Source organism: Macrosteles quadrilineatus, unplaced genomic scaffold (assembly GCF_028750875.1).
Source record: "Macrosteles quadrilineatus isolate MER2022 unplaced genomic scaffold, UCM_ALF_1.0 Scaffold_11__1_contigs__length_5352618, whole genome shotgun sequence".
Lineage (NCBI taxonomy): Eukaryota > Metazoa > Arthropoda > Insecta > Hemiptera > Cicadellidae > Macrosteles > Macrosteles quadrilineatus.
This window is the reverse complement of record NW_026542604.1, coordinates 3,775,054-3,802,873: the sequence shown is the minus strand read 5'-3', so window position 1 is coordinate 3,802,873 and position 27,820 is coordinate 3,775,054. Positions and strand designations below refer to the sequence as shown.

The following is a 27,820-nucleotide window of genomic DNA, read 5'->3' as shown; positions in this document are numbered from 1 at the left end:
TATGAAGTTTGGAGGTTATGAAACGCACTGTTTATTTAATATTTTAGACGTTGGAGTTTGTGAAATTTGGACATTATGAACCTCACCCATAATTGTTTATCGTCCAATCATTCTTATGATTTTTGTCATAGCATGGCCACCAATCGTTTAAAATTAATGCTAAATTAGGGTAGAGATTAGGCACTGAATTTCCATTATAAGTTCATCTTGCATTATCTGCCCATCCACTCTTGCAGTAGTGAATAATACACTCTCGAGTTAAGTCATTCGTGTTTCTTATACTATTTAAGTAGATTACCTTTCTCATACTCTTTTGACTATCATCGTTTATCGCCTATGCATAAAAACATCTGCATAGCCACCAAATGTTAAAAATAATTTTACAAAAATTGTGAACATACTGAATGTGATTTCCTTATCTGAAATACTTCAAAACATGGTCTTGTGTTTCATATAACATATAACATACTCATATAACCCTTTCATATAACATACTCTTAGTTATTAAACAAATTTAAAATGTTCAAATACAAAAAATAAACAGAGTATTAATATAAGTTATTGCTGTTAAACATCCAAACGAAGTTTATTTATATACATACTCAAGTCCGGTGAGCAATTTCGCTTGGAACAAATCATGACTTAACCGCAAACCATTTAAGATTTTATCAATCTTAGCTGCATTAACATCATATATTGATTATGTTTTTTTTTTATTTATTACATGACAGGCAAACATAGTGACTAAAGACATATTAATACAAATGAGATGAAGTTAGTTTTTAATATCATATCATATGCGAAACTGCTTGTAGCGAAAAATAATTATTTTGAAAGAAAGGATTAGGCTACAGTACATTTATGGGGAACAATAAATCATCAACTTAATTGTTTATTAATGTTTCACCATAACCGTTCTATATGTAATTCTAATTACCTGAATATGGTGGTTTATGGTGGCTGTTAGCTCTGAAAATAATGATCTATAATCTGTCTCCTATAATCTGTAAAATAATCAAAATATGGATGTTTCCACTATACTCACCCCCATATTTAGACCCCTTTTTATACTCTGCGGCACACCGCACGCTGCTGTGTTCGGCCATTTTAGCGTTTAAAAAATGGATTAGCGATGACCAAACAAAAATATATGACTTTTATTTGTCAACTGTATTTGTCAAGAAAATATAGAAAACCTTATTTTCGCAATATAAAAGCAAGTGTTAATAATTTAAAACTATTTTCAAATCATGGACACATATTTATGATTACTAAGAGAAGAAAAACAGTAACATTTTATGGAGATGTGATGTCCTAAATAAAACATTGCATGAAGTGTCGCAGTATATATTTTCGTTAATATATTACAAGTACAAATACAAAGGTGTGATAAACCGTTCTTTGTACAAACAAACAACCATTTCGACAACTCGCATCACACAGACAGGGTCAAAAGGTGGGAAATTTGTAAAAACATGTAATACATGTGAAATGCCATTTCATGGTTGTCTTACAAAGACAAACTATTCTAAACAAATATTTTCCTCTGTAAGCTGTAGGTTCTTAATTTTGAAACCTTAAATAATACAATAGTAATAGTTTAGTTAAATAATTCCAAATAAAATCGTTTTTAAAGCACAATTTCTCACAAATATTTTTTCGTCAACATTTAACCCTGCTCACAAATGTACATCACAAATATTTTACGTAAAACTCAATTTGTAGGAATATTTACATCAGCTAAGTAGTTTCTTTACAATATAACCACATTAAGTTATGTCACTCCCTTACGATTGCTTCTACGTCCCGTATTTAATCTTTGTTACAAAATAAAACAAATAACAAGAAATATCAAACAAAGACAAAAATAACAAAAGGGTACATAGTTTTGTGCTCATAGCGTAAATTGTGAAAGGACAATTAGTTATACTATTCTTAATTAGAGTTTTTACTCTAGTTTATAATTTTGAGAAGCACTGAAGGTACTTAGTTTAACTAAAGGAAGTACTTTTTCGAGTACTTAGATGCGTATTTTACAATCGTATTTACATAATATCAGAAGTGCGATGAATCTATTTATTCGATTTGCGAATGTTTAGTTTCTATCGATGTCAATAAATAAGTTAAATGTTTACATCAGTCCTACCAGGCTAGGGCAACTTATGTACAAACTAAAGTACAACTTTACACATTACCTCCATTACGGTAGGTACGTACGAGCAAATTGTAGCCTAAATATAGCGATTGCTTACTAACTAGTTTTTGATGTCTCAAACACTGAGAGCTGTACCGTAGTCAGTCATTGGGAGACATTGGAAATGATTTACATTAGCAAAATAAGTGGCAAATTACATGAATTTTTAGTTTGCATTTTCTTACGATGTGTGGTAAATGACAAATGTATGAAATTGTATATAAATATTCAATTCAAGAGTGTCAACTAGTTTCAAGAACTTTTTTCATGCATTAGATACTTGATTTAATCGACTGTCCTACCGGTATGATGTGTTCAGGGCTGTAACAGTTTGTAACAGGGCACGGCAACCTGTTACTTTATGGCCTAGTTGCGTAGTCTGAGTAACCTATTTCTTTATAACACGACTGAGTAGCAACGTAGCAATAATATGTAATGTTTGTGGCACAGCTTCATCTCAGTCCTCTTTGTTGGTGGCGCCACTCTTTATTTCTCTAGCAGCTCGGTTGGATAGCCAATGTAACCTGTTACTTAGCAACTGCATAGTCACAGTAACCAGTTAGTAAGTTGCGCTCCAGCCAGGAGTGCGTGTTCGCCGTGTAACCGTCAGTAGGCGCGCCGAGCGTGATTTAGACCTTGCGCACGACGGCATAAACAAAGCGGCAATATTTGTGCACTAAGTGACATTATTTACGGGACACCCTGTGCACGCAGTGTCCGCCTCCGCGGCAAGTGCATGGCTACACAGTTACTAGACGTTGACTTCCGCAACACCTCATTATGCTGCGGCCACAAACACGATCTAATTTTTATGCTATATAAGATTTTAAAATATTATTTTCCGTTAGTGTTAAGTATAAGGTTTTTATTAAAAGTGTTGGTTTTTAGAGCATGGGCTTGTTCAAATGGCTATTTTTTTATATATAGAGTACCAAGACAACGTTAAGACTTAGTTATTTTAAATTCACTTTGTTAATGGCAATTTCTAATTTTACAACCGAAGCTCTGTTGGAAAGAACAGTACAAACATTTCAAGATGATATCAGTCAAAGTTATTAATAGTACCGCTAACAAGAATAAGGATTTAACCGTTTCCTCATAAAAAATTGAACATTTCCATAGGACAAAAACACACGATAACAAAAAAATACAAGATCTTCTGTGCATTTCCATTTTCGTGATGTACAGTAATCATAAGTTTTGCCGCTTATACTTTTCTTCAAACAAACAAAACACTGTCGACACTCTTGAATGAACCATTGTTTCATTGTTTTACTTTACTGTAAAAAAAAAAACTTAATTAACATTTTATTTTGTGACGTTAATGATATTGTAGTAAAATTATGCAGGTTGTAAGCTTTACCTTAAACTCCACATTTATCCTGGAGTATACCATCTTAGACTATGAAAAGTAGTAGTAGTAGACATCCCATTTCCTTGTACAGTACCAGTTGTAGCTAGTTTTAGAACTAAAATTAATGTTTCTAATTCAATTGAGCTATTGAGGGTTTTCCGTACTATCCAAAGATTTAAACTACACCAATCTAAAGGAACAAATCAATGTAAACTATAGAATTTTTACCACATAAATTACATTAATATCAACATTTACAAAAAAAATAGTTTTGATATTTGCTTTGTTGTGATGTTCCAGTGGGCTGAAAACCTACTGCGTCTGTTTTAGGACTATGTCCACTTGTGAGTGTCTCATATGTCTTCAACTCCATATGGGATGGGATGTCTACCCTAGTATCTACAATTTTACCGTTTAATCTAATCATTACACAATATCTCGTAAACAATCACTCTGTTCGTCCATTCACTAGGAGCTGCACTCTAGCGGCGACGGACTCAGGTAATGCTGTGGACTGCCGTGGGGCGGTAGATGGTACGCCGCCTCCAACGCCGCCCCCGAGCCGTCCCCACACTTGTCTCCGGACTTGCCACCTCCAGACTCCTGTTTCAACATCATCCGGCGCCACTTGGCCCGCGCGTTCTGGAACCACACCTGCAAACAACAACGTGGATGAGTATTGCCCTTGGATGAGGAACCTATCAGTGGTGCCTCCAGAAATGTAATGTCAGTGTAATACAAACTATGAGAAGGGGAGTATTAAAATTAAAAATACTAGGCAAAGTTCTCCTATAGGAAAATCCATTTTGCAACCTTCTATAGAACACATCCTGAAATATATTAACTATAGAATAAACCAAGATTCTTGTATTTTTTACTCTGTGGTTTAGATTAAGATCAACATTTTATGATCATTCTGTCTCTTTTTCTGTGGTTTAGGCCAATGGTAATAGTCTTCATTATGTGGTTTATGTGAACGTGAAGATTTATTTTTTTGGTTTAGGTAAAATAAATGTCAATATTTTCAAGAAGAGTTACTTCCTTTTATCTGTCGTTTTAGTCAAGATTTTTCAAGATCAACGTTATGAAAATGTAAGCTCGTTGTTTTAAAGATTGTAAAGTCACGATAACTAGTAAATAAAAATAAATGTTTGACCACAAAAAGCAGAACAAAAAGAACGCGACGATTTTTTCTTCGTTCAGCCTAGAGTTTCAAGCACGATCTCCGCCCGTGTCGATTCGGATCACGACTTATCATCGTGACCTCAGACCCTGATGATCCCAAATGACTCCAAACAGATCCTAATAATACGACGAGCGCTACGATTTGTAACCGTTTATAACTTTGAAATTAACCTATAACCGTTGTGCTTTGAGGATATTATCGATGCGTTTGATTATAAACAAATAAACATCGAAAAGTAAATGTTTACGAATTCAAGCAGTAGTTGTAATCCGGAACTATATTTCTGGAATATTTAAAATACAAGTAATAGACCTACTTTAGAGTATAATACAACATGTTGAATTGATATTGGTACATATTTTTTGACTGTGTGATTTTTCCAACGATAAAACTTTATACAAATTGCAAAATACATGATTTGTTTCCACACGTTTCAGAAATACCAGAAAAATTAAAAAAGGAATAGTCATGATAAGTGTCAAGCTAAAGAAGATATTTTGTTAGAGGTGTGTGCTGGCGTGTGCGTGTGAGTGAGAGCTCAAAACTATAAAATTTTCTTTTTGGATTATTGTAAGATTTATCAGTAATTGATCATATAAAGTGACTCGTTGATCTCACCCTAAATTTATTCAGTGGTAACTTGTAATAATTTTGAACAAATAAACGATCGAGGAGGATGGGGGAGGTAATAACCTAAAGAAATCATCCAAAAAAGGCGGTTGTTGAACCTGTTAAAATACTCAACGAACGCTCATGTTCCTAACAATCTAATGTAAATCCAAAAACATTGCACCAACCAAAAAAGCTAAATCCGTGTTAATTATTCGCCTTATCTATTTTACGAGGCGAACATCAAAGTGGAAGTGTCGCGGTCGACAAATCATAGAAACAAAACTGGTGCTAAGGTGTGTAATAAGCGACATTTGATAAACGACGCGCGCATAATGAGCGGGGAGGCGCGAGGAGCGATTAGGCGCATCTAGGCATCCCAACGTCTGTAGCGGCGTCTGTAGTGTATAGTGGCAGCGGCTCGGCGCAAATTAGCAGCAAAGGCGACGCGGTGTCGTCCATCTTGTGACGGAATTATCATTGTTGAATAATGACGAAAAACGCGCGAGCCAACGTCGCTTATGAGCGATGAGCCGGCGATGCCAAGCGCGTGGAAAATAGTGCAACATCCGCTATGTTGGTGATAGGATTCTAGAGTTTCCGGTGTGGAGATGAAGTGGAAAATGTGCTCTTGGGATACAGTTATTTATATCAAAGAAAATATGTGACAGTGTTGGTGTTTTGGTAAACAGTCAATCCAATCGGCAAGAAACAAAATTTTAGGATGCAGTTTTAATTGTGAACGTTTCTTTACCGTCTAAAAAAAAAGTTTTCTGTCTTAAAAATTGACATAACTTTTAGTTGGTCATTGTGCATCAGGCCTTTGAAGTTACCTTGCCTAGCAGATAGAAATATTTTAAAAATTGGTTTGTAAGAAACAACGAGAAAATCAATGTTTGCTCTATTTACTCGTTGTGACGCACTAATAAACTTAAAATTTTTCTGCTAATCTGTAGATTAATGCAAAATTTTAATCTTACGAGCTAGGTGGATCGTAGACAGTTAAAAATTAAATTTGGGTGTAGTTTTATAATTTTAATCGGTTTTTATGTTTGAAACCCCTCTTAACTAAACCACGAAAACACATTTAAAGTTTACACATACAAAATATACGCACGAAAAAGTTTGTTCAAAGTAAATTTTAGCCAATTAAAATTTTGTCCCAAATAGTTTACTAAATTCTTGCTACACTTTCGAAAACCTATTAATATGTTTAAAGGGCAGGTTTAAAGAGCTACTCTGAAGTAAGCCCTCTCGACCACTCCACTCTTCACTCTGCTGGGTCATTCTCTGTGTGAACGTAGACCGCACAATACCAGACATTAATTACTACATTCCAGCCTTGGCATTATCAGAACTCACCCTACATGTGTAATTACAGACGTGTTAATTGCCTGAGTAATTGTGTGAATTACCTTTATTTCAATCGATACCGTGTCATCAGTACGCTATGGGTTTGAGTGTTCGTTATAGGATGTAAGTTTTAATTGAGACATGAAAGAGTAGTAGCATTGACTTTGGTGGGAGTATATTTTAATTAAAGAGTATGTAATCATTGGTAATGATCTTATTGATGTTTCATGTACCATTGACTTTGTATACTAGACTACCAGTATCCATTTCTAAAATATGAAGCAAGAGTCAATGTGTAAATGAAGCTGTCTTTATCAAATATGAGCAAACTATCGAATTGTGTTTCTGTAATTAATTAAACTAAAAGTTTGCGTCGGTGTATAGGCCTACCCTACCACAACAATGACCGGTTATTTCTATTTCGTAGACCACGTATTTCTGTAGTATTTTGTCATCTACCACGTGTTTAGAAACTACACCAACGTCTTAAAGATTTTGCTTGTTGTGTTTGAAGGTTTTGCTCTCCGACTGGGTACAGCAAAAAGTACGATGCTAACTCCTAAAAAGCATCGATCCAATAAGAAGCACTTATCCCAAATTAATCCGACTCAGATTTCCCAAAAGCAGCCCCTCCTGGCATACGCTCACGCACACACACGCGCGTTCAATCCATCACAAGTCGGAAGGAACTTGCCCCTTCATCTCTGAAGCGAACCAGAAGTGTTTTATTCCGAGGTTCAGCAATTAGGGAGAGAAATGCCCCGATCTCAACCGAGCCTGGTTCAATTCGGCAATGTTGACAGATATAGAACCTTCTCCCCTTTACCCCCTCCCATTCCTACTCACAATTTGACTGAATTAGTCTACAGCTTCTATCATGTGGTGAGTGAGGTTAGGTTTGACTCTCGATGGTTGGGTATTTTTGTTCTTTGGTTTGACTCATAAAAGGTCGCCGGTTGATTCTGGGAAGTCAGAGGTTTGTGGTGGTTCAAAACTGGATCCAGCTTCCAGCTAGCCTTGATCATTGGGATTTTCAGAATTGGTCTTGGCTAAACCGTTGAAAGCTACAGAGACCATCTCGCTTCATTCTACATTATTTTTACTTGGCTTCTTTTTCAGTTGAAATACCCAGGTTGGTATCCGTTGCTATCTCACATTAATGATAGACTTATAATAATGTTTAGGGTATTCTTTAATGAATATTTTTCCAAATCTTAATCCTCAACAACTTTTACGAACTAATACACAGAGATAGTTATGGAGGGTGAGACAAAACCCTATTTCAAAGCGTGGCTTGGACATTCTAATTACTAGCAAGGAAGAAGTTCTAGGGAACACTATCCAAGTGGTAAAATCGAAATTGTATTTCTATACCATACATTGCTACACATACACCTATCGTTAAGTGAACTTTTCATCGTGTTGTTAAAATGTTTACCAGTTTTAAGCTTTAAAGGAAAATTAAGCAACAGCTGGACACTGTACCGCGGTAAAATACCGTTTTATATCATAGTCCGATCGTAGTATCAAAAGTCGAATTTCAGTAGTGCTGTCTTCCATAGGAGGCTCATTTTACTATATAAAAAAATAAAAACTCGCCTAGTGGTGAAACGGTCGTTAGAAACTGGGATGTCTACTTCAGCGTGTCAAGATAATGATACTCGTAAAACTACATGTAAGTACTACTTGGAAGTTCTTTGCATCAGTCCTATAACATTCGGTCCAAGCTCTTGAATTACATGAACCAGAAATTAAGTTTCATTAACGTGCCCAGTGTTTACGAGTAGTTGCCAAACATTATTTTGATTTTGGCAGTCAGTCTGCAGATTTGGTATGATTATAAATAAACGACAGCGATAAATTAAAAGCGTATTTAACTCCGCTAGAAGATGGGAGACTTATTGAGCTTGGTAGTGACAGCCAAGATAAAACCAAACAAAGTTCTCAGATTTCTTCTGAAACGTGGTACCATTGGTACTAAAAAGAACCATGGTGGTATACCTAACCTTCATGGCGAAACCTAATGGATTATACTTGATTGAAATAATAGGTAACGAAATAATAAGGGTGCGTACTTTACGGTGAAAATGAGTTAAGTACAGTATGTGTGTTGATTGAATTAGATGAAAGTTTTGAAACTGACTAAAGCAGCTTATCCGTTAGTCAGAACCATTTAAAATAATCAAGAACAACTGTGTTTTGATTATCAATATACAATTGCTATCAGTGGGTATTAAATATGATATTGCATGCAAGAAATGTGTATTAGCTTCAATCTTCAAAAGCAAGGGAAAATTACATTGTAAGCAATAACAAACCAATGTAATGTCCAATAATTTTATGTGAAGAATACCTACTGAATTCAAGTTTTAAAATACAACATTTGCTCTTCAATACTTCAAACACTCAAAATAAAAACCCGTCCCACTTCGTCACACATTTTTGCTTACAATGTATCAAATATCTCAATCTCCAATTAGTTGTTTCAAGCAGCTCTATAAAACCGGTGGTGACAAATATAACGGTCTTTTTACTGGACGTAAGTCCTAATGTATTATTCAATTGCAAGATGCGCGCTCGTCCGCCATTGGAACAGCTGATGCAGTTACAGGTTAGCCACCTTCAACAGGTGATTGCGCAAAAACTCGCAGTTGGCCATACTGGAATTCCTCTTTTGTTTTTACGCGCTCCGAAATAAAATTCAATTATTTGTGCTTCCCAGAATCGGTCTGTTCGGATAATTTGTCGCCTTTATTGATGACATCTGCAGGACCTGGGAACAGGTGGTGTTGGAAATGTGGAACACTGTGTTTGGTTTGTTTTTGGTTGTAATCTACTGCAAATTTGTAAATGTTCAAAAATATAGTCTTGGCTCGGGTTTGTAATAAATGTACTGTTCAGTAAAACTTTGAAAACGATTGTGCCACTACTATCTCATCAAAATACTTTTAACAGTATTTTTTTTCAGGACCGTTGACGCTAATGACACATTTTGAGAACAAACATAGTATTTAACTGAAGCCCTAAATATTTTTAAATAGACAAAACATCTGAATTCCTTAAATCTTTTGTATAACCTGTTTTAAATATCCATATCCTATTATCCATATCACTGCCTACATACCGTTATATATACAGTAATCAATTTCTAAATAGGCCATACAGTATATAAAAGTATATAAAAGCTATACAACGATATACTCTGAGTACATGCCAGCAATGGTGTAAAGAATCTATATTAGAATCTATTAGAATCTATATCTAATCTCTTATTAAATGTGTTAAATCATTTTTATGTTTTGTTGTCCTCGTTGCTCTTTATTGTTATGCTCGTCCTTATTGTTACTTCATTGTTATCCCTTTTTTATTGTTATTATTTATTGTTATTGTTATTACTGTTTGCACTTTTGTTATTAGTCATCACTCATCAACTCAATAGTTGTATCACAAAAATTGTATTCTGTATGTAATGGGTTTTTCGTCAATAAATAAATAAATAATATAAAATTAGCTTTTCACTAAAAGAGTATATTTTAAACTGAATCTGAATATGAATGCAGGTTGAGTTAGGGTGTTTTAAATTCCTTGTTTACCTATTGACAAAGATAAGTATATATTTCCTATTGACAAAGATAAGTTTTTGTTGGCCAGGATCATTGTTAAACTACTATCTCAGGTACTGTATTTCCATTACACAAGAGTGTTTACACCATCAAAGATCCGTCTATTCAGTACAGCACAATACAAGTGCGACGTAGACAACAGGTCGATAGGAGCTCGCGAAACTCCATCAGCCCGGCAGAATTTAATAGTCTAGGATAAGAAGGTAAACAAAGGGCAAAGGAAAAGGTTTCGTTCCGCGCCGGTGAAATTAATTCTTGACGAGTCGTTAAGAAATAAAAATACGAAGAAAAAGCGGGAACGCGGCGCGCACCTCTGTGATGGCGGACGACAAATGGAGCACCGGCCGTTGAAATATTAATTATGTGCTTTGAGACGACAGAAAAACGCCACGGAGATCTGGAGCGCACAAACGCTAGCTCCTCGTTTTTCTCCCGGCGATTTCCTTTTTTTCCGGGAGGATACACGACATTCCCTCCATAATACAAGCGACCATCCGCATTCTCCGAGGGCCAGATCAATGGAGGACGGTTGTCGCGATGGCAGGATGATGGCGGCTCCGACTCAAGTGGTGAAGACTGCTACTGCTCTGCAGTGAGGGAAGATTTATCGTGTTTGATAACTCGGTTGAGAGTTTAAAAACGTTCGGCAAGCATTTAGTCATGTTTGGTTAGGAAAGACATTTAGTAATGAATACAAATAAAGGGGGTGGTTACAGCGTAAACAGAAGGATCCGGTCCAATACGGAGAATTATCAGCTTTTACGATGGTTTGAAACTAAACTTAAATGCTCTGCTTTTAGAGCTTTTAATAACTGATCCTGCCTAAAAGAAAATCTGATCTTAGGCTACACGGCAACAGAAATAAATCTTTCTCCCAAAAAATAGAAAACCAAACTAAAATTGTCTACAAATAAAGAGTAATTTGAATATAAAAATTACACTAATACCTCACTCCATTAGATTAATCTTCTTTTTCACGTATATTCTGGTTGAAAATCGAAATACGTCACTGTCTCAATGCAGCTACATAATGATAAATTATAATGATGAAAACAAATTTAGTGTTGTATTTCATTGTAAATAAATGGATAAAAACCCAAATCCGTCGGTACCTGTTCAGACCCATTTCATCATATACACACCAACAAAGAACTAATTTTCTGTATATGAATAGTTGGAGGTTTACTTATTAGGAACAGGTGAAAGCTATAATGGCTATCGGCGTTGAAGACATCACCACCGGTTATGCAAAGACGAAAATCCCGACAGTTTATTTATTTAGGAAAGTTATCTAAACAAAACAAACCTACGCGATGTAAATAATCGATTATAAGTAAACATCCTGATGGACGTCAAGGAACACGGCGAAGATGGGGAAGTAAACTTCTACTTTCCCTGACCTTGGAGGCGGTAGACGGAAGGTGTCGGGACTACAGGTGGCTCAGTAAATTTTCCACAAACAACACCGAAATGTTGCGAAGCAAAATCACGAGCACCAAAATTTTCTTCAGAAAAGACTCTAATCCCTCTAGATTTGCATTATACACTTTATCAACATCCGACACTTCTGAAAATATGATGTTGATGGCTTGGCTTCTGTTATGAGGCTTTATTCTTTAGGTGTAAGAAGCAAGACTGACTTAGTGTTCCTGCATCCACTTATACTACCTCAGCTGAAATAAATTTTCATGTTCCTTTCAGCAAAAGATCCAAAGACAGTTTCGCAAGGACTCTCGCTCTTCAACTCATGAGCACAATGAGCCGGATCACGACTGCTAGTAAAACTTTGTCATACGAGATTGTCATCCTTAACTGTTGTGCCTCTAAAATTAAGAAGGCATGTTTTCCACTCAAATTCATTTGAAAACTAAGATCGGCTAAATAAAATGAATTCAGAACTCACCTGTAGTACCCTCTTAGGCAACCCCGTCTTCTGCGAGAGCTGCTTCAGGTCCTTGGCGTCGGGGTTGTGGTTGATAGCGAAGTATGACTTCATCGTCCTCAGCTGATGGTGTTTGAAGGACGTCCTCATCCTCTTTGTCCTCTGGTGGTGACTTCCGTTGGCGCCCATCCCCGGAGTCCCTGGGCCAAATGCCACGTCGAGGTAGGCTTCTGCGTTCAAGTCTGGAAAAAAGAAGTAGATGATGATTTCAGGAATCCAAAGTAGTGCAAACATAAGCATCTTCACACGTTAAATTGTTGCTTTGAAGAAAATATTGAGTTTTTTTAAGAATATTTTTTGTATGGATCTACTTAGGGCAAGAGCGTCGAAATACAACACAGGATTATTAGAGGGAAACAGGAATTGTAAGATTTATTTTTCTTATCAATGTCGTGATCCAGAAGAACGTCATCACAAAGGTTTACCCTGACACATACCAATTCACATTTACCAAAGTATGGCGAAATTACAGATTTGCAGCGAAAAAACTACCTACATAAAATAGTAAAAAAATACCACCAGTATACGGTAATCTAAAACGGTAACTGGTATATGGTATACGGTAACCTAAAAATGCCCCAATATTTGTAGTATTAAAATGAAATACAGTATAACTCATAACACTGTTAAATTGTTTATACAACTATTTTAAATTATTATACAAACTCAAAGTAATCGTGTTAGTATGCTACAGACTACAGTACAGTACTTAAACTATTCAAAAACCTGAAACAAGAGACTATCAATGTTAAATCATCCTCAACAATCTATCTACGTTTTGTGAAAATAATCAATCAAAACCAGCTCAGACGAGGATTGGTTGTTGACACACCCTGTATAGCGTACAGCGGGCCAATCAAGGCGTAAGCGGCTTGTACTGACAGTAGCCAATTAATTTACCCAAATCTGACATGGAAGTGATTGCGCTGTAATCTGATTGTGTTTTTAGACACCCTTGCGCGGATTACCGAAGTAATCCCCAGGTAGCCTAATCAAGTGTACTTGCCTGCTACCGCACCCCCTGAATATACCCCCCCTCATCCCCTTATAACGCCGATGTTTCACAATATCAAACACTGATCTGATTAACGTTTGTCGTAACATGAAGCATAAACAGGGATAAACAGTTGGAGTATCTGTTGTAGATTCACAAGCATCGATAGAGATTATCATTTGATGTGATTTGATCAACAATCGAACAATCGACTAGGCTACGGGTTCGTCCCGGTTTTGGTTTACAGTCAAGTATTAAACAAGTTACACGATCGCAACACATTTTCCTATTCATGTGTTTAATATTTTAGTCCTTTTTCCATTCAGACAACTCTGTAAAATAGGGTCGCCTATTTGGGGGTGGGGCTGCATTACCCACAAGTTTATTCAAAGAATTACAATTAGATCAAATGTTTGCATTGTTGGATTATTACCTAATGTTGTACCATTAACAGGCCAATTGACAACATCGAAACCTTCAGAGGTAGACACAGATTATTCATTGACATGAACATAAATTCATTTTCATAAACAATTCTATAATATAGATTGTAGATTAGATAGTTTGGATGACTACTATCAATCGTTGTATTTTATTTTTGAAAAGTTTGTATTTTGTTTGAATAGTTATTGTGAAAATGATTTTGATCTAAATTGATTTTAATTGCAAAATCAAAATATTTTATCCATCCAATTTTCAGCATTATTTGAATGGATAGTTTAGGGGGGGGGGGTGTTTCGTAACCGTTGTGATGTGAACGGGTTATCAGCTGATAAGGTGACCCTCGCAGGATGTCTGGCAGCTGATAACGAATATCACTATTTCTCTCTCTTTTCATGTAGACCTAACTCACAAGAACGGGGCAACGGTATGATGACAGCTGATCGACCATCAATTACGGTATATGACGAGCTCAATAAGAAAACCAATGATGGAAATCGAATGATATATCAAAAACTGTTTAATAAATTCATAACAAATTCGTCTTGTTACTAACGTCTAACTCTTATTAGAAATCATCCTCAATTGAATCCCAACGACTATAGCTAAGTTCAAATTCTACACCGTTTGGGATTGGACCAGCAACCTTCAGGAGTAATCGCCTCCAACTCTAACCATTCGGCTACCCAGACAATTTTAATATGACCATCATATATAACCTTTTTTACATGGGTGCAAACATATGTAAATAACTTATACAGTATGACGTGTGTGTGTGTGTGTGTGTGTTGGTGTGTAAAGCGCGCCCACACTTGGCAGGTTATGTTATTGTCTACACACGCTGTATATCAGACACAGACAGACCTTTATAGTCAGTAAATCACATCTTCTTTAAATAGCCGCAGGATTATAAGCAATAACACAACGACAGGTCGGCCGAACGCGAAATATTGGCTCTCAGACTATATATCAACAACCGGTGAGGGTGAAAAATATATATCAAATTGGCTGGAAGGAATCCATAAACGGAAATCGGACGATATAATATTCGAATGTTTTTTTATCAGTGTAGAGAATGAGCTTTTTTCTCAGTACAACGATTATATTTAATCAATCAATCAAAAGTAAAGACTTGGGTGGTTGTTGTAAGCTAAATATGAGTGAAGAAAGATATGTGGATACTCTGTGGAGCTTGGTTTCTAAAATCACAAAATTTTCAATTTAAAACCACTTTTAAAAATAATAATTTCAATAAGCCTAATAAAGAACTATATAATTTGTGGGTTTGATTGTCAGGTCTTTAACCGGTTATGAACAATTCATCAGATGTGACAGCTAAGTCTGGTAATAATAATTCACCTAAGGCAATAATAATTCACCTAAGGCAATAATAGTTCACCTAAGGCAATAATAATAATCAGCTAAGGCATTTATAATTTTATTTTAAGTCTGGTAACATAGACCCTGTTATTTATAAAAATACGAGTATGAACAGTAAAATAAAACACGGTTGTGTAGTTCAAGCAAGAGCTAGGAAATCAATAATCCTCCTTATAAATAATTTTTGAGTTATTAACAAAGATCCTACTTAGAATCTTACTGCTGTTTTCAAAAGGTACAAATATTCCCAAAAATTAAAAAAAGGTTCCTTATCACTTTAACATTTTTTTGAAATGTCAAATTAAGCAATATCAGTAATCTAAACATGAAATAGTTGCCGACTGTTCATAAAATCGACCTGGTGATATTTAATGTATTTTAGGCGAGTTCTAAACCTCCTAGTTAGTTACCCAGCAATAATTATAAATATTTCTGTCGCCAGCGTATACAGAAGAGGGATATATTATATAGTGAGTGACCATGGCGGTGACTGACATTCTTGTTATCAGTGACTCAGCCAAGGACGTTATAATCACGTGACTAAGGAGTCATCCGACTTACAACAGCCTAGGAACTGATAACAGCGGCCTGTCCTGCATCGGCTCCTGCTTAAAGGATTGTTTATAAAAGAAATAATGTTCAGGTTAGAATTACCTCAAACATCGCAATGGCTCTCGGTTTTGTAGAAATTTTAAAAGAATTACTGAAAGTATATAAAAATACGACTAACACTTAAAACATTTATTTACATACTGTTGACTTGTTAGATGGTTAACACAAAATATGGTAAGTGGTGATCGATTTCAATTGGGGTATCCAATCAATATCAGACCCAATAGGCGAAACTTATTGATCATCCACCATCTTTATTGTCATCATCATCAGACTGTCTAATGGGCCTGATGATGATGGGAGAGTCGAATCAAAATCAATCACCACTTACCATCTTTTATATATATTTACCGTCTTGTGACTCAACAGCTAAGGTGTAAATATACCGGGTGTCCCAAAAAGAATGGATCAAAAGTAAACTGACATGAACACTTTATTCTTAAAGATAAAAAGTTAACTTTATATACATTTTATTTCTTAACATTCTAAGTTTTTCCTAACAAGATTTCACCGCCTAATCTCTACATGTTCTCCGTTGTTCGCTCGGAGAAAGTCAAGGCGGTGTTCAAGCTCAGACCACACATTGTGTCGCATTTCCTTGGATATTTTTTCAAAGGCTTCCCTTATCTTTGCTTTAAGTTCATCTAAGTTTGAGATCGGCAAGTTATACACTTGATTCACGAATCCCCATACAAAAAATTACGAGGCGTAATGTCAGGAGATCTAGGAGGCCACCGTATGGAACCGCCGCGACCAATCCAACTGGGAAGGTTTCATCCATCTGGCCGATGTTTCTAGCCTGTACCATCGCTGCATACTGTTTCTGGATGGTGGATTTACATTTTACACAGTCCGAAATCTTCTTTTTACTCTAACCACTGATTTAGTCTCAATGAAGCACTCAAGGCGCTGTGCTTTTAACTGCACATTCATAATGCAACTGTGTGGTTTGTTTATGTTTTGAAAATTCAAGCGTGCTCACAACAATGAACAGCTGATTTTTGTTGAATCATACTAAAAAAACTTAAAGATGTCAGCTTTAAAATAAGCCATACTTGACTTTCCTACGACCCTCAATAACACGTATATTAAGCTGTAGATTTAATCCATTCTTTTTGGGACACGGTGTATGTTTCATGTGTTATCACTTGAAATTCTGTGTACTTTTACTACATTCTATTTCAAAATGCTAAATTCTTTGTTCCTAATTCATCATTCGACTTTTAATTGAAATATTTTACAAACTAACGAATAAACACCCAACACTAACATTCCCCTTCAGAATAAAACTAAACTCATCAAGAGAAGCAAAACCAATCGGTGTAAGCCCGGGGGATGAATAAATAAACAATACATCGGTTCGACGGGAAGTAATTTTTTACTGTGACGTACTCGTGTAACTCGGCTAAAAAAAGGTACGATAAACGACCGAATCGAATCGAATTCGTGCCTCTTTAAACCCGGCAACCAGCGTAGACCGTACCTCAGTGAAAAACAACAAACGCATCGCCTGAGGCCGACTCCTGAAATGTATTACGACCACAAACCAGACACAGAGATACAGCTGACCGTCCGCAGTCCGCAGTCCGCTGTCCGCTGTCCGCTGTCCGCAGTCCGCAGTCCGCACCTAATCGAACGTTTATTTACGGTCCGGAACGGTAATAATCTTGTAAGTGTCAACCGCACGCTTTACGATATTTTGAGTGGTTTAATAATGTGCCAACGGCCAGCATTGATCGTAAACTAGAGGGTTTAGGAGTTTAATAAATGTATGAACGTATGAATAAAACATCACCAAGGGGTTTAAATATTGGAGCGAGGTTTCGAAATAATTAATTTTAAATTTGGTTTGGGTGTGTAATTATTTGAATCATTGTTTACGCAGCGCACAGAAGATGGTTGAGATATAAGTTACCGAGTTTTTTTTTTTTTAGTTTCTGACTAAATATAGAATAGACATTCGAAGTTTATAATTAATATAGACCATTGTTTGTACCTAGTGTGGGTAGGGGTGGCAGTATTTCAATAATTCAATGCAAAATATTGGCGATTTAATCTTGTTTAGTGCAAAACAATTTCGTCCAACTCCTTCGAATCCTTTGAATTCGAGTAGATATCCATAGACAATTTGAGGCAAAACGACTGAAACCTCGCAAAGTGTTGTAGTCGATCACGCACTCAAAACCGAAACAATAAACGATAAGTTGGCAACACACTCAAACCAAAAAACCCTATATTGCTATGAACTAAAACTAAACAAAACGATAAATCAGTGTTGCAGATAATCGATGACTTACTAAACCTAACCTAACCAAACAATGACATTTTGGTTTTGGTTTTACACGTCTATTACTGTATCTTCCACAGAAGAAACATTGCTAAAATGCGTTTTTTTACCATCCTTCCATCCTAATTTGTACTTTGATAAATGTACAGGTGATGCAGTATTTTAATGACTGAAAAATAAATTAACCAAACCAAACAAACAAGTTTAAGAATAATTGAAACTTTATTTAACTTAACCTAACCAAACAATCACGTGCCCATACCAATAGAAGAGGCAACATAACAATTACTTATAACTTTTACTACCGGCTCGTGCGAGATGGAGCAGGATCAATTAAAACCACACTTACTGGACACCATATCGGGAAGTCGTTCGTCCGAAGAGAGTGACGAACTGCTGTAATTGGTGGACGAACGCGGAGAAAGCCGAGGAAGAGTTGTGTGGCGTGAGGTACTACTGAGGTACGCAACGTAACTACGCTACGTGCTACGTGATAAACCGTGAAGTTGACGTAGTGACGTATGTGACATGACAAGGAAAAGTGGGAAAAGTGTGTCGACCGATACCAAGTGTCAGGGTTGCCTGTTGGAGGTGATTAATGTGGCGTACTTTACTGTAGAAGAAAAGTGGATTGGGAAAAGTGTTAGTTTGAGGATTTTAAAGGGGACTTTACAGTATTCTTATCAAGTAGTACAGACTGGGCAAGTATTATCAAGTAGTGTAGATATTATAATGTGTGTTATGTCCTAAACATAAATATTTGTGTGCTCGAAATCTATTTGTGGGTTTTTGAAGCAACTACAACGAATCTTATTAAACTGAAAAATTAAAACTGTATTTACTGTAGCTCCTGATAAAAAATCTAGTACACAAATAAAACCAAGTGAGCACTCTTATTACTGCATGTGTAATACACAAAGCTCCGTTATCGTTGGTCGTTGTTGCCCTAAAGTCTCGTTAACTACCTAAAACTCCTTCAAATACTGACATGGTGCTGAAGAGGACCAAATGCCTCGAATAGTCATTGGGCTCATCACCAAGTGAAACGTCACGACAATGTCACAGGATTGGTTGGTTCGGGTAACGTTAGTGTCTAATAAGATAGATTGAGTTACGTTAGGTTGAGATGAGGAGGGAATTGTGTAACGTGAAGTTAGGATGGGGTAGGTTATGTTAGTCTAGCCTAAATAATAGTTATCTTTGTCAACTATTATCTACATACAAAGTTCATCGGAATTTACTACTTAGCACATTCAGAGAAATGCACAATTTTCTGCAAAGGACCACAGTTTCCTATGGACGCGTCACCACGGCTGACGTCTCCCCACAGGAAGCAGTCTCCTTGCTCTGCTGAGGACAGATGATCCGTGTGATTCCCCTCATCACTGTCTAAACAGTTCCGGTGGTCACGTGACTGTCATACAGGGTGTTCCAGTGAGGGACGGCGATTGAGACGGATTATTGCGGGGACAATTTGTGCAACGAGACTTTACCGGAGAAATCAATCATGATCTAATTTTCTCATCTGAATCACTAGGATAGCGACGTACTTAGGATGTATTTTTCGCATTATGAATGCTGATTGACCTTGGAACGGAGGGGTACGTGTAGTTTTGGTATTTATTAACCTAAAAAAATAAGCATAAACAGCAAGGGAAAACTGAACGATGCCATTCAAGACCCTGCTTTCAACTGTTTCAGTATTTTTATTTGTTGTTCAGTTGGTAATCGTGTTTGGGTGAGGTTCATAATGTCCAAATTTCACAAACTCCAACGTCTAAAATATTAAATAAACAGTGCGTTTCATAACCTCCAAACTTCATAAACTCCAAAACTATAACTTCCAAATAAGCACAGTTTTTACAATGTCCAAATTTCACAAACTCCAACGATAATATATTAAATAAACAGTGCGTTTCATAACCTCCAAATTTCATAAAATCCAAAACTATAATTTTCAAATAATCACCGATTCACAATGTCCAAATTTCACAAACTCCAACTTTTAAATATCAAATAAACAGAGCGGTTCATAACCTCCAAGTTTCATAAGCTCCAACGGTACAGTCTCTGCCATAAGTCAATCGGGATACCGAGGCGGACGGGCCGAATGAACCTCTCTGTTTTACACAAACATACATTCACTCAACCTGCTCTGCTGCACTTATTTGTTAACATAAAAATTTCAAATTGATATATTATTTTTCTGGAAAAACCAGTGCTCATTACTATGTAGCTAGTTTTTACCTTAACATAATTGTTATAATTTATTTAGGCAAATTAAAACAGATGATTGTTTTTTAACACCATAAAAAACATGAAAAATGTAGTAAGCGAGGAACTTTTTTATTTTTTGGTCAGGAAAAAAAATCCTGCTGCAAAGTTTTAGATCAAAGAATGAATTTTATTTTTTATTTGAAGCTTTTTTTGATACGGAGCCTGCTTGTATCATTTTTAAGCGATTAAAAATAGGCCTAAAATCGCTTGGCGCGGCATTGGCGCTAGGAGTTTGGCCGGCTCAGCATCAGTTTGCGGGATATAGAAACTGAGTTTCTAGCATTTAATCATCATTATATTACATCAAATATGTCATTACATTACGAAGAATGGTAACTTAATTTACAGGCGTATGTTTGTGCATTTTAATGCTTACCGGTAGTCTATAGTTAACAAAATTTTTTGATATAAATGCTTTCCCGATTGTAATTTCGGAAATTGTCTTCGTGAAATGTGGAGATAATTTAAGTTCTTGGTAAAACCCACTGAATTAGCGACCTGGCCCAGTTATTATTTCTACTTTTATTCTCCTTTCGTTAAGGTAAACTAAATTAGTGTAAATGCATCCCTTTGACTAAACTTTACCCTAGATTTGGTTCTGGTCCAAATAATAGAAACAAAAATAGAAACTACTCTTATTCTAAGTTTATGTGGTGGAATTCCTGCTAAAAGTGCGATTGACTTTACATTCTATCGAAATAGGCCTATTTAAAACGTTCAGCGGGTTCATAGTTGAGACCATGGTTGAGACCACATTACAATACCTATTTATTTGTTTCTTCATCCTCTTTAGCCATTTAGTTGTTAGATAGTATTACATGTTATATTCAATTGATATATTATAATTTTATTTTAAAACATTTAACGAGTTTATATTCATCTATATTTGAAAAAGCTAATCAACGGCTCACGACTAACATTTTTGCCACTGCAGTGCATGGTTAGGGTTTGATTACCCATTTGTCGAAACCAATCACGAAATTACGTTTCTCCAGCATTGACATGCATATAAAGAAAAGGAAACTACCTCAAAATATTATTGTTATAGGTTTTGCCCTGTACTTTATTCATACTATGCATGCTAGTCTATATGATCTTAACCCCTTTTCCTTTTTGAAACAGAATGTACCTAGTTAAAACCTTCTCCAAACAAAATTAATAAATCCCGCTCACTGGAACTTGTCATAGTAATTGCTTTAGTGAAAAAATATATTGTCTCTACGAACTTTTTTAGTTTAATTCTCAGGTTAGTTCCAGAGTAGCCGTTGAGGTCATTCCACTTTAAACAAAATATTGATTAAACACTAAAGTAAGCGTCAAATGTTCATGTCTATGCTTCAACTGTATTTTGTATTTTAACTGTATTTTAACTGTATTTTGTGTAACAGAAACGTTTAGAATATATCATCTCATTATAATGTTTTTGAAATAAAAACAAAGCAGGAGTTTTCCATTTAATATTGAATCCATAATTAATTAGTGAAAGTGGCTATTGATTGTTAAACATTCCTTCAACACAATAATACGCTTGAAATATGAAGACATGTAAACAAAGTAAAATAATTTTGTAGACTTCGTAAACATATGTTTTAAAATGAAAATACCCCCGCCGCAGCAAACCTGCAGTTGCGTTACATACATTACATACACTCCAGCCAGCTGTTATCTTATTCTTAATGTATTGTTATTGCCTATTCGTGGTTCAGGAAATAAAACATGACATTTGTAGTTTATTTTATTTATCGATATTACTTTTATATAATCAGGTATATTGACAGTATGACCTATCACCTAACTGTCCTGTTCACCTGTTTGGTCCTGTTAGGAATCAAAGAAGTCTAGAGTTAACAAAATACTGTACTAAGGCAGAATTTTGTGGAGTGAATTAAAATATCAGTAACTAGTCAAGCGGATGTACTATAAATCCGTTATGGACGGGCGTGAGAAAAAAATAATGAAGGTCAACAAGGCACATTCTGGCGCCAAATATGAAGCACCCGAAAAGTCGCAAATGTACACAACATACTTAAAACAGTGCGCGCGCGTGAGCTTTTTACTATTCTCTTGGATACAGGTTCTTTTCCTGATTATCGTATGATATTATATCAAAACTTAAATATAATTTTTCAAGTCCTCTGCTCATAGATACTACGCACTATGTTCAAGTTGAGATAATCTTCGTCCTCTACTGTTAGACTCACACAATCAACAACAATTTTATCATAAATTATTTCGCTTATTTTTTTTTTATAAATAAAATCGATATTCAATCCTTTAACTCGTATTTCAGTAGATCAAGACCAGAGATAATGTTCTCCATCTCTAAGTAGTTGTTTTTTCAATTGGTAAATTTAATTTAAGAATTACTAGCTCTTATGTTTGCTGTTGTTTTACTAAATGCGATGCATTTTTTCATTGTAAATTAGGCACAGTTTATCTGAAATCACCAAACACAATACAGGAATCCCACCAAAGATTGATATCTCAAACTCTTGGTGTCTTAATAATTAAACCTGTCAATGTTCAACAGTTCAATAATACACCAGCTACTCATTCACTAGGATGGACTTTCATTAAACTGTGTGACACTTCACAATAAAAAACACGGAAGTAAAATAATTCGGGAAAAAACTCCTTTGCAATGTGTATCCTTAAATTCGTGATATTACTGTTTAACCTAGCAAAATAAATGGAATAAAATACAAATAAAAATGAAATAAATGTTGATTTACGTATCATTGATTGCAGATAAGTATTAAAACGATTATAATTATTGTTGAATCGTGAGTCAGCAGTGTTCTTTAGGTAAATAATGAATAGCTCAAACGAAAGCTGGTATTTCACTAAAGGTTTTTAGTCCAAAACATATAGGTTAATGTAATTAGAACTGCTGTAATACATCTTTAACTGAAAACATAGTGTTCGCAATGTACAAATTCATTGATAGAGCATTGAAGTTTTGTTATTAATTGTTGTAAGCAATTTAAGCTGGTTGGTATTACTAAAATATGTTTTATAAATAATAAAAACTAGCGAACCTGGCACACGTAACCGTGCACCAATTTACACAGTTTACAAATTTAAATATAACGGTCTCAACCCCTACGTCAAATAATGCTGATTCACAGTGGTTATTACAAATATGATCAATAATGTAGCCATAAGGTCAATAAAAATTAGTACGTTGAGTGCGATATTATAGTCGAGAACACTATTTTTAGAGATAGCATGGTAATGAAAACTCAGACAAATCCCGTCGATAGACTTAACTTATGAAACTCACTAATCAGAGGGGAGCCAATCCATCACCCGATGTCTTCTAACGAACAAGAATGGTCAATTCAGCTTGGATGCTTATTAAAAGGGAATCGTGTGGTGATTCCCAAACAACTTCGTGCAAGAATTAATTTTTGAAAGAACTTCATGAGGCTCATGTGGGTATAGTTCGCATGAAGGGACTAGCTCGTTCGTATGTTTGGTGGCCTAAAATTGATGCAGACATTGAGAATATGACTTTAAATTGTTTGGGATGTCAACGAGTACAGCATGAATCACCCAAAGCACCAGTTCACCATTGGGAATATCCTTCAAGGCCTATGCAAAGAATTCATGTTGATTTTGCTGGACCAAATGGTTAAAATTATGGCCATTTACTGTAGGCATCCACAATTAGTAGAAAATAATGGCCATAAAATGGTCCAGCAAAATCAACATGAATTCTTTGCATAGGCCTTGAAGGATATTCCCAATGGTGAACTGGTGCTTTGGATGATTCATGCTGTACTCGATAACTCACTCCATATAGGAGTAAAGAGCCAGTTTGCGAATTTTGAATAACGAAATATTTGCCAAATATACATGTTTTGTACGATACATACCAGCTTTTAACAAGATTTTTGGGACAACTTTCAACGATAGCCAACGGTACAAATCTTAATATATGTTTCCCTTATTTGTATACAGTAGTACAAATTACAGTTGACTAAGTATAATCATGCATACATCTTAAATGCTTCCAAACACGTTTTTGTTTATCGTTTTTTTAATTTGCCCAAGATTTCTGTACGTTAATCATACTATTTCCCTCCCTTCCCATAGCACATTAGGATTGCAGATACATAAATCTAACTGCCACAAACGGTTCCCTCATTCTGCTCTGCCACATTAACTACTTCCTTCACTACTTTCTACGTCGTGGTCCTGTTTAACCCTATCTTCCCCTATCTTCCCATAGCATTTTAGGATTGCAGATACATTAATCTAATTGTCACAACAGTTCCCACACTCCGCACTGCTAGCTTGGTTGGGCGAGTCATCAGTCCCAACCCTAGTCCATCGGGAGAACGCGTCTCGTTGTACCGCCGTCTACTTGTACCTCGATACCTAGGGACAACTAGTCGTAGGTACAACCAACGCAACTAGACGTAGGTACAACTAGACATGTATGCCCTCTCGTTGTACCGCCGTCTACTTGTACCTCGATTCCTAGGGACAACAACCTAGTTGTACCTACGCGTATTTGGCGTCCTTATACTGTAGTATAGTTGTACCTATCCTTCAATTCGTTACCCTGTTTATTTGATTACTGTACGAGTAATTTTTAACTATACCCTTAATATAAAATTAGAAACTGCAGTGGTTCGAACGTTTTTATTTTAACGTTGCTTTCTCAGACACTATTAGATTTAGAGAAAACATTTAGGAAGCATGAACTATTTTCTTTTAACAAATACAAATCCGCTGTTTTAAATATCCCCAATATTTTCCCTTATTAAAATTAACTTTAGTATTTTCTATCTGACAACTTGTATTTTATTGTGATTTCAGCATGTAATTGCAAATAAAAACTTTTTTTAAGTTGATTTTTTTTATAAAGCTACTTCCTTGTTTATGAGTAACAGTGTGTTACATTTGGAAAATATTGGATTTTTGTGAACATTTCACATGATGTAGTTCATATAAGAATATATTGTGAAATTCGTATTCTCTTTAACATGAATCTTTATATACGGGCTTTCTATCATTGAAAATCAATACTTCTAGTATTGTTTATGTTTTTTTTCTATGTTTTAAACTCAAAATAATCAGTAAATTATAGGCTTTAATTTGAGCCATTGAACGTTTGAAGCCTTAAGTCAAGATAATGGATTACTCAATCAATATCATGGATTTGAACATTTCTTGGATATTATAATTATTTTAACGCTGCAAGAGTAGTATGGTTCCTCTCAGGGCATACAATAACATGTTAACTGGGCGACACAAGTGTCACCCAGTCCTGAGATTTTGTCGCCCAGTGAATATGGGTGGTGCCGGCATATTTTTTTAATGGTCCACATTTTAAATTTATCGGAATTTAAAAAGTAACATTAGGTAAATATTTTAGAGTAGGGTATTTAGAGTAGGAAACTTATCAGCATTTAATTATTGCAATGGTTCTACGCTTCATCGACTGATTTTACTTATCCTACATTCATTTGAAATTAATCACTAAACGGAGTTAATAACGGCAATGTTAAAAACTAAGAGTAGTTTTGTCTGGTAGATGACGTGGATTTTATCATTTGCACTTTGGAATTTTATATATCATTTAACCAGTTGCATTATGAGAATTTTAAATTAAAACAATTGAAACGATTGGTTAATAATACACTAGTAAGTTTTGGGAAATTGTATGTTATATCATTCACTATTGGATACAGAAGAACTATTGTATTAATAGTCAAAGGTCATATGCGTGTTATAATAACGAGACAAAGTCCGTACATAATGGAAATTGTATAAATGAACGTAAAACTTCACAAAACGTGTGGCGTGACGAAGTGGCGCGGAGGGGGGACGGCAGGTAGTGATATCACTGAATCTAAATATCAAGTAGCATTATCCATCCGTACATCGTTATTTATATACATATATAAAAATTTTAACGAATGGTGTTTTTGGCCTCTGGGGACATCAATAAATGAAAAAGTAAATCGGTCCCGGGTCTAGGTCTTACCATGCCACCTACGGTAATAGCTTACTTCGCTATAGGGAAATTCGCTAAAATTGACACCAAAAATGATTGAAGCAAGAATTATCAGTGGTAAGTTTAAAGGAGAAATAGTTTTAATCACATGAATACTGATGATTTCATCCGAATTACCCTCTGAATTTAAGAAACTAAAATTTCCTTTGTGTCTTGCTTTCGCAATAACCATTTTAAGACACCAGGGCAATCCCTGACTGTCGTCGGTTTAAATTTAGAATATGCATGCTTTCACACGGACAGCTGTATGTTGCGTGCTGACGTGGTGGTAGGTACGCCTGAAAACTTATATATTTATACACCTAATGAAAAAACAAAAAACATTGTTCATCCACTAGCAATTAAGTAAAATATGTTTTTTTTGTATACACTTTTATTATTCGTCGTAATGAACTAATTGCCATTTAAAATAATATTTGTTAAGTGCAGCAAAGCGCGCCGGGTAACTGCTAGTATATATATATATATATATATATATATATATATAAATCTATCTATCTATCTTACTAATAACCTAATTATAAATCTGAAAGTTTGTGAGTTTGTGTGTGTGTTTGTGTGTGTGTTGCTCAATCACGCATAAACTACTGGACGGATTGGGCTGAAATTTGGCATGATGATAGCTCACATTCCCGATTAACATTAAAGCATATTCTTATCTCAAAAATCCTTTCGGGCTCCGCCCCAGTGGCTCTTTAGTTAACTTTTATGTTAACTTTATAATTTTTCATATTTAAAAGGAATTAATGAATCTTAACAGCTGTTTCAATTAAACAAGTTGGTTCTGTCGTTATGTTCTATGATGTTCAATAGCATAAAAGTTACAAGGATTACCAACAGGGTGCAGCACTATTCTTTTTTTTAAATTTATGACAACAGCTAATTTCCAACTAAAAGGCGAGTTAGCGTAGCGAACGAGCTAACCTGAAGGCAAGTGAGCGCAGCGAACGAGCTCGAACCCGAAGGCAAGTGAGCGCAGCGAACGAGCTCGAACCTGAAGGCAAGTGAGCGCAGCGAACGAGCTCCAACCTAAAGGTGAGTGAGCGTAGCGAACGAACTTCAACCAGGACGTGAATGAGCCATGCGAATACTTATGAAGTTAAACGGGGCAAAGCCCGCGGGTACAGCTAGTATATACATATATAACAATTTTAACGAATGGTGTTTTTGGCCTCTGGGGACATCAAAATCAAAAAGTAAATCGGTCCCGGGCGTAGGTCTTACCATGCCATCTACGGTAATAGCTACTGTACTTCCTTATAGGGAAATTTGCTAAATAGAAACTAAAAACTATAAAAGGTACCTATCTAATAACTTGTTGAATTATTTACATTGAACATTATTTTTAAATAGAATATGCAATAATCGTTACAACAACAACTTCATACCTTAATATTTTATACGACAGTCAAAGACTCCACTGTTTGTGATTACGCATTTTTTTGGTAAATAAAAGGTATACAATGCCTAACTCTCCACTGAAAAGGCAAATCCAAATATAAATTATCACCTTGTCAAAACTTTAACATTATTGAACTAC

The 27,820-nt window shown here is 35.6% G+C and overlaps 1 protein-coding gene across 3 annotated transcripts in view; it reads right to left on the bottom strand.

Moving 5' to 3' along the window:
- Positions 1 to 1,331: 1,331 nt before the first annotated feature.
- The window catches only part of LOC129004752 (LIM/homeobox protein Lhx9-like), a 90,916-nt gene continuing 64,427 nt past the window's right edge, over positions 1,332 to 27,820 (bottom strand). For all 3 annotated transcript variants that reach the window (XM_054433363.1, XM_054433366.1, XM_054433364.1), the window contains exons 5-6: positions 12,223 to 12,443; positions 1,332 to 4,202 (exon numbers count right to left, since the gene is read on the bottom strand). In XM_054433363.1, the coding sequence (XP_054289338.1) occupies positions 4,017 to 4,202; positions 12,223 to 12,443 (407 nt within the window). In that variant the 3' untranslated portion in view covers positions 1,332 to 4,016. The remainder of the gene's footprint in view (positions 4,203 to 12,222; positions 12,444 to 27,820) is intronic.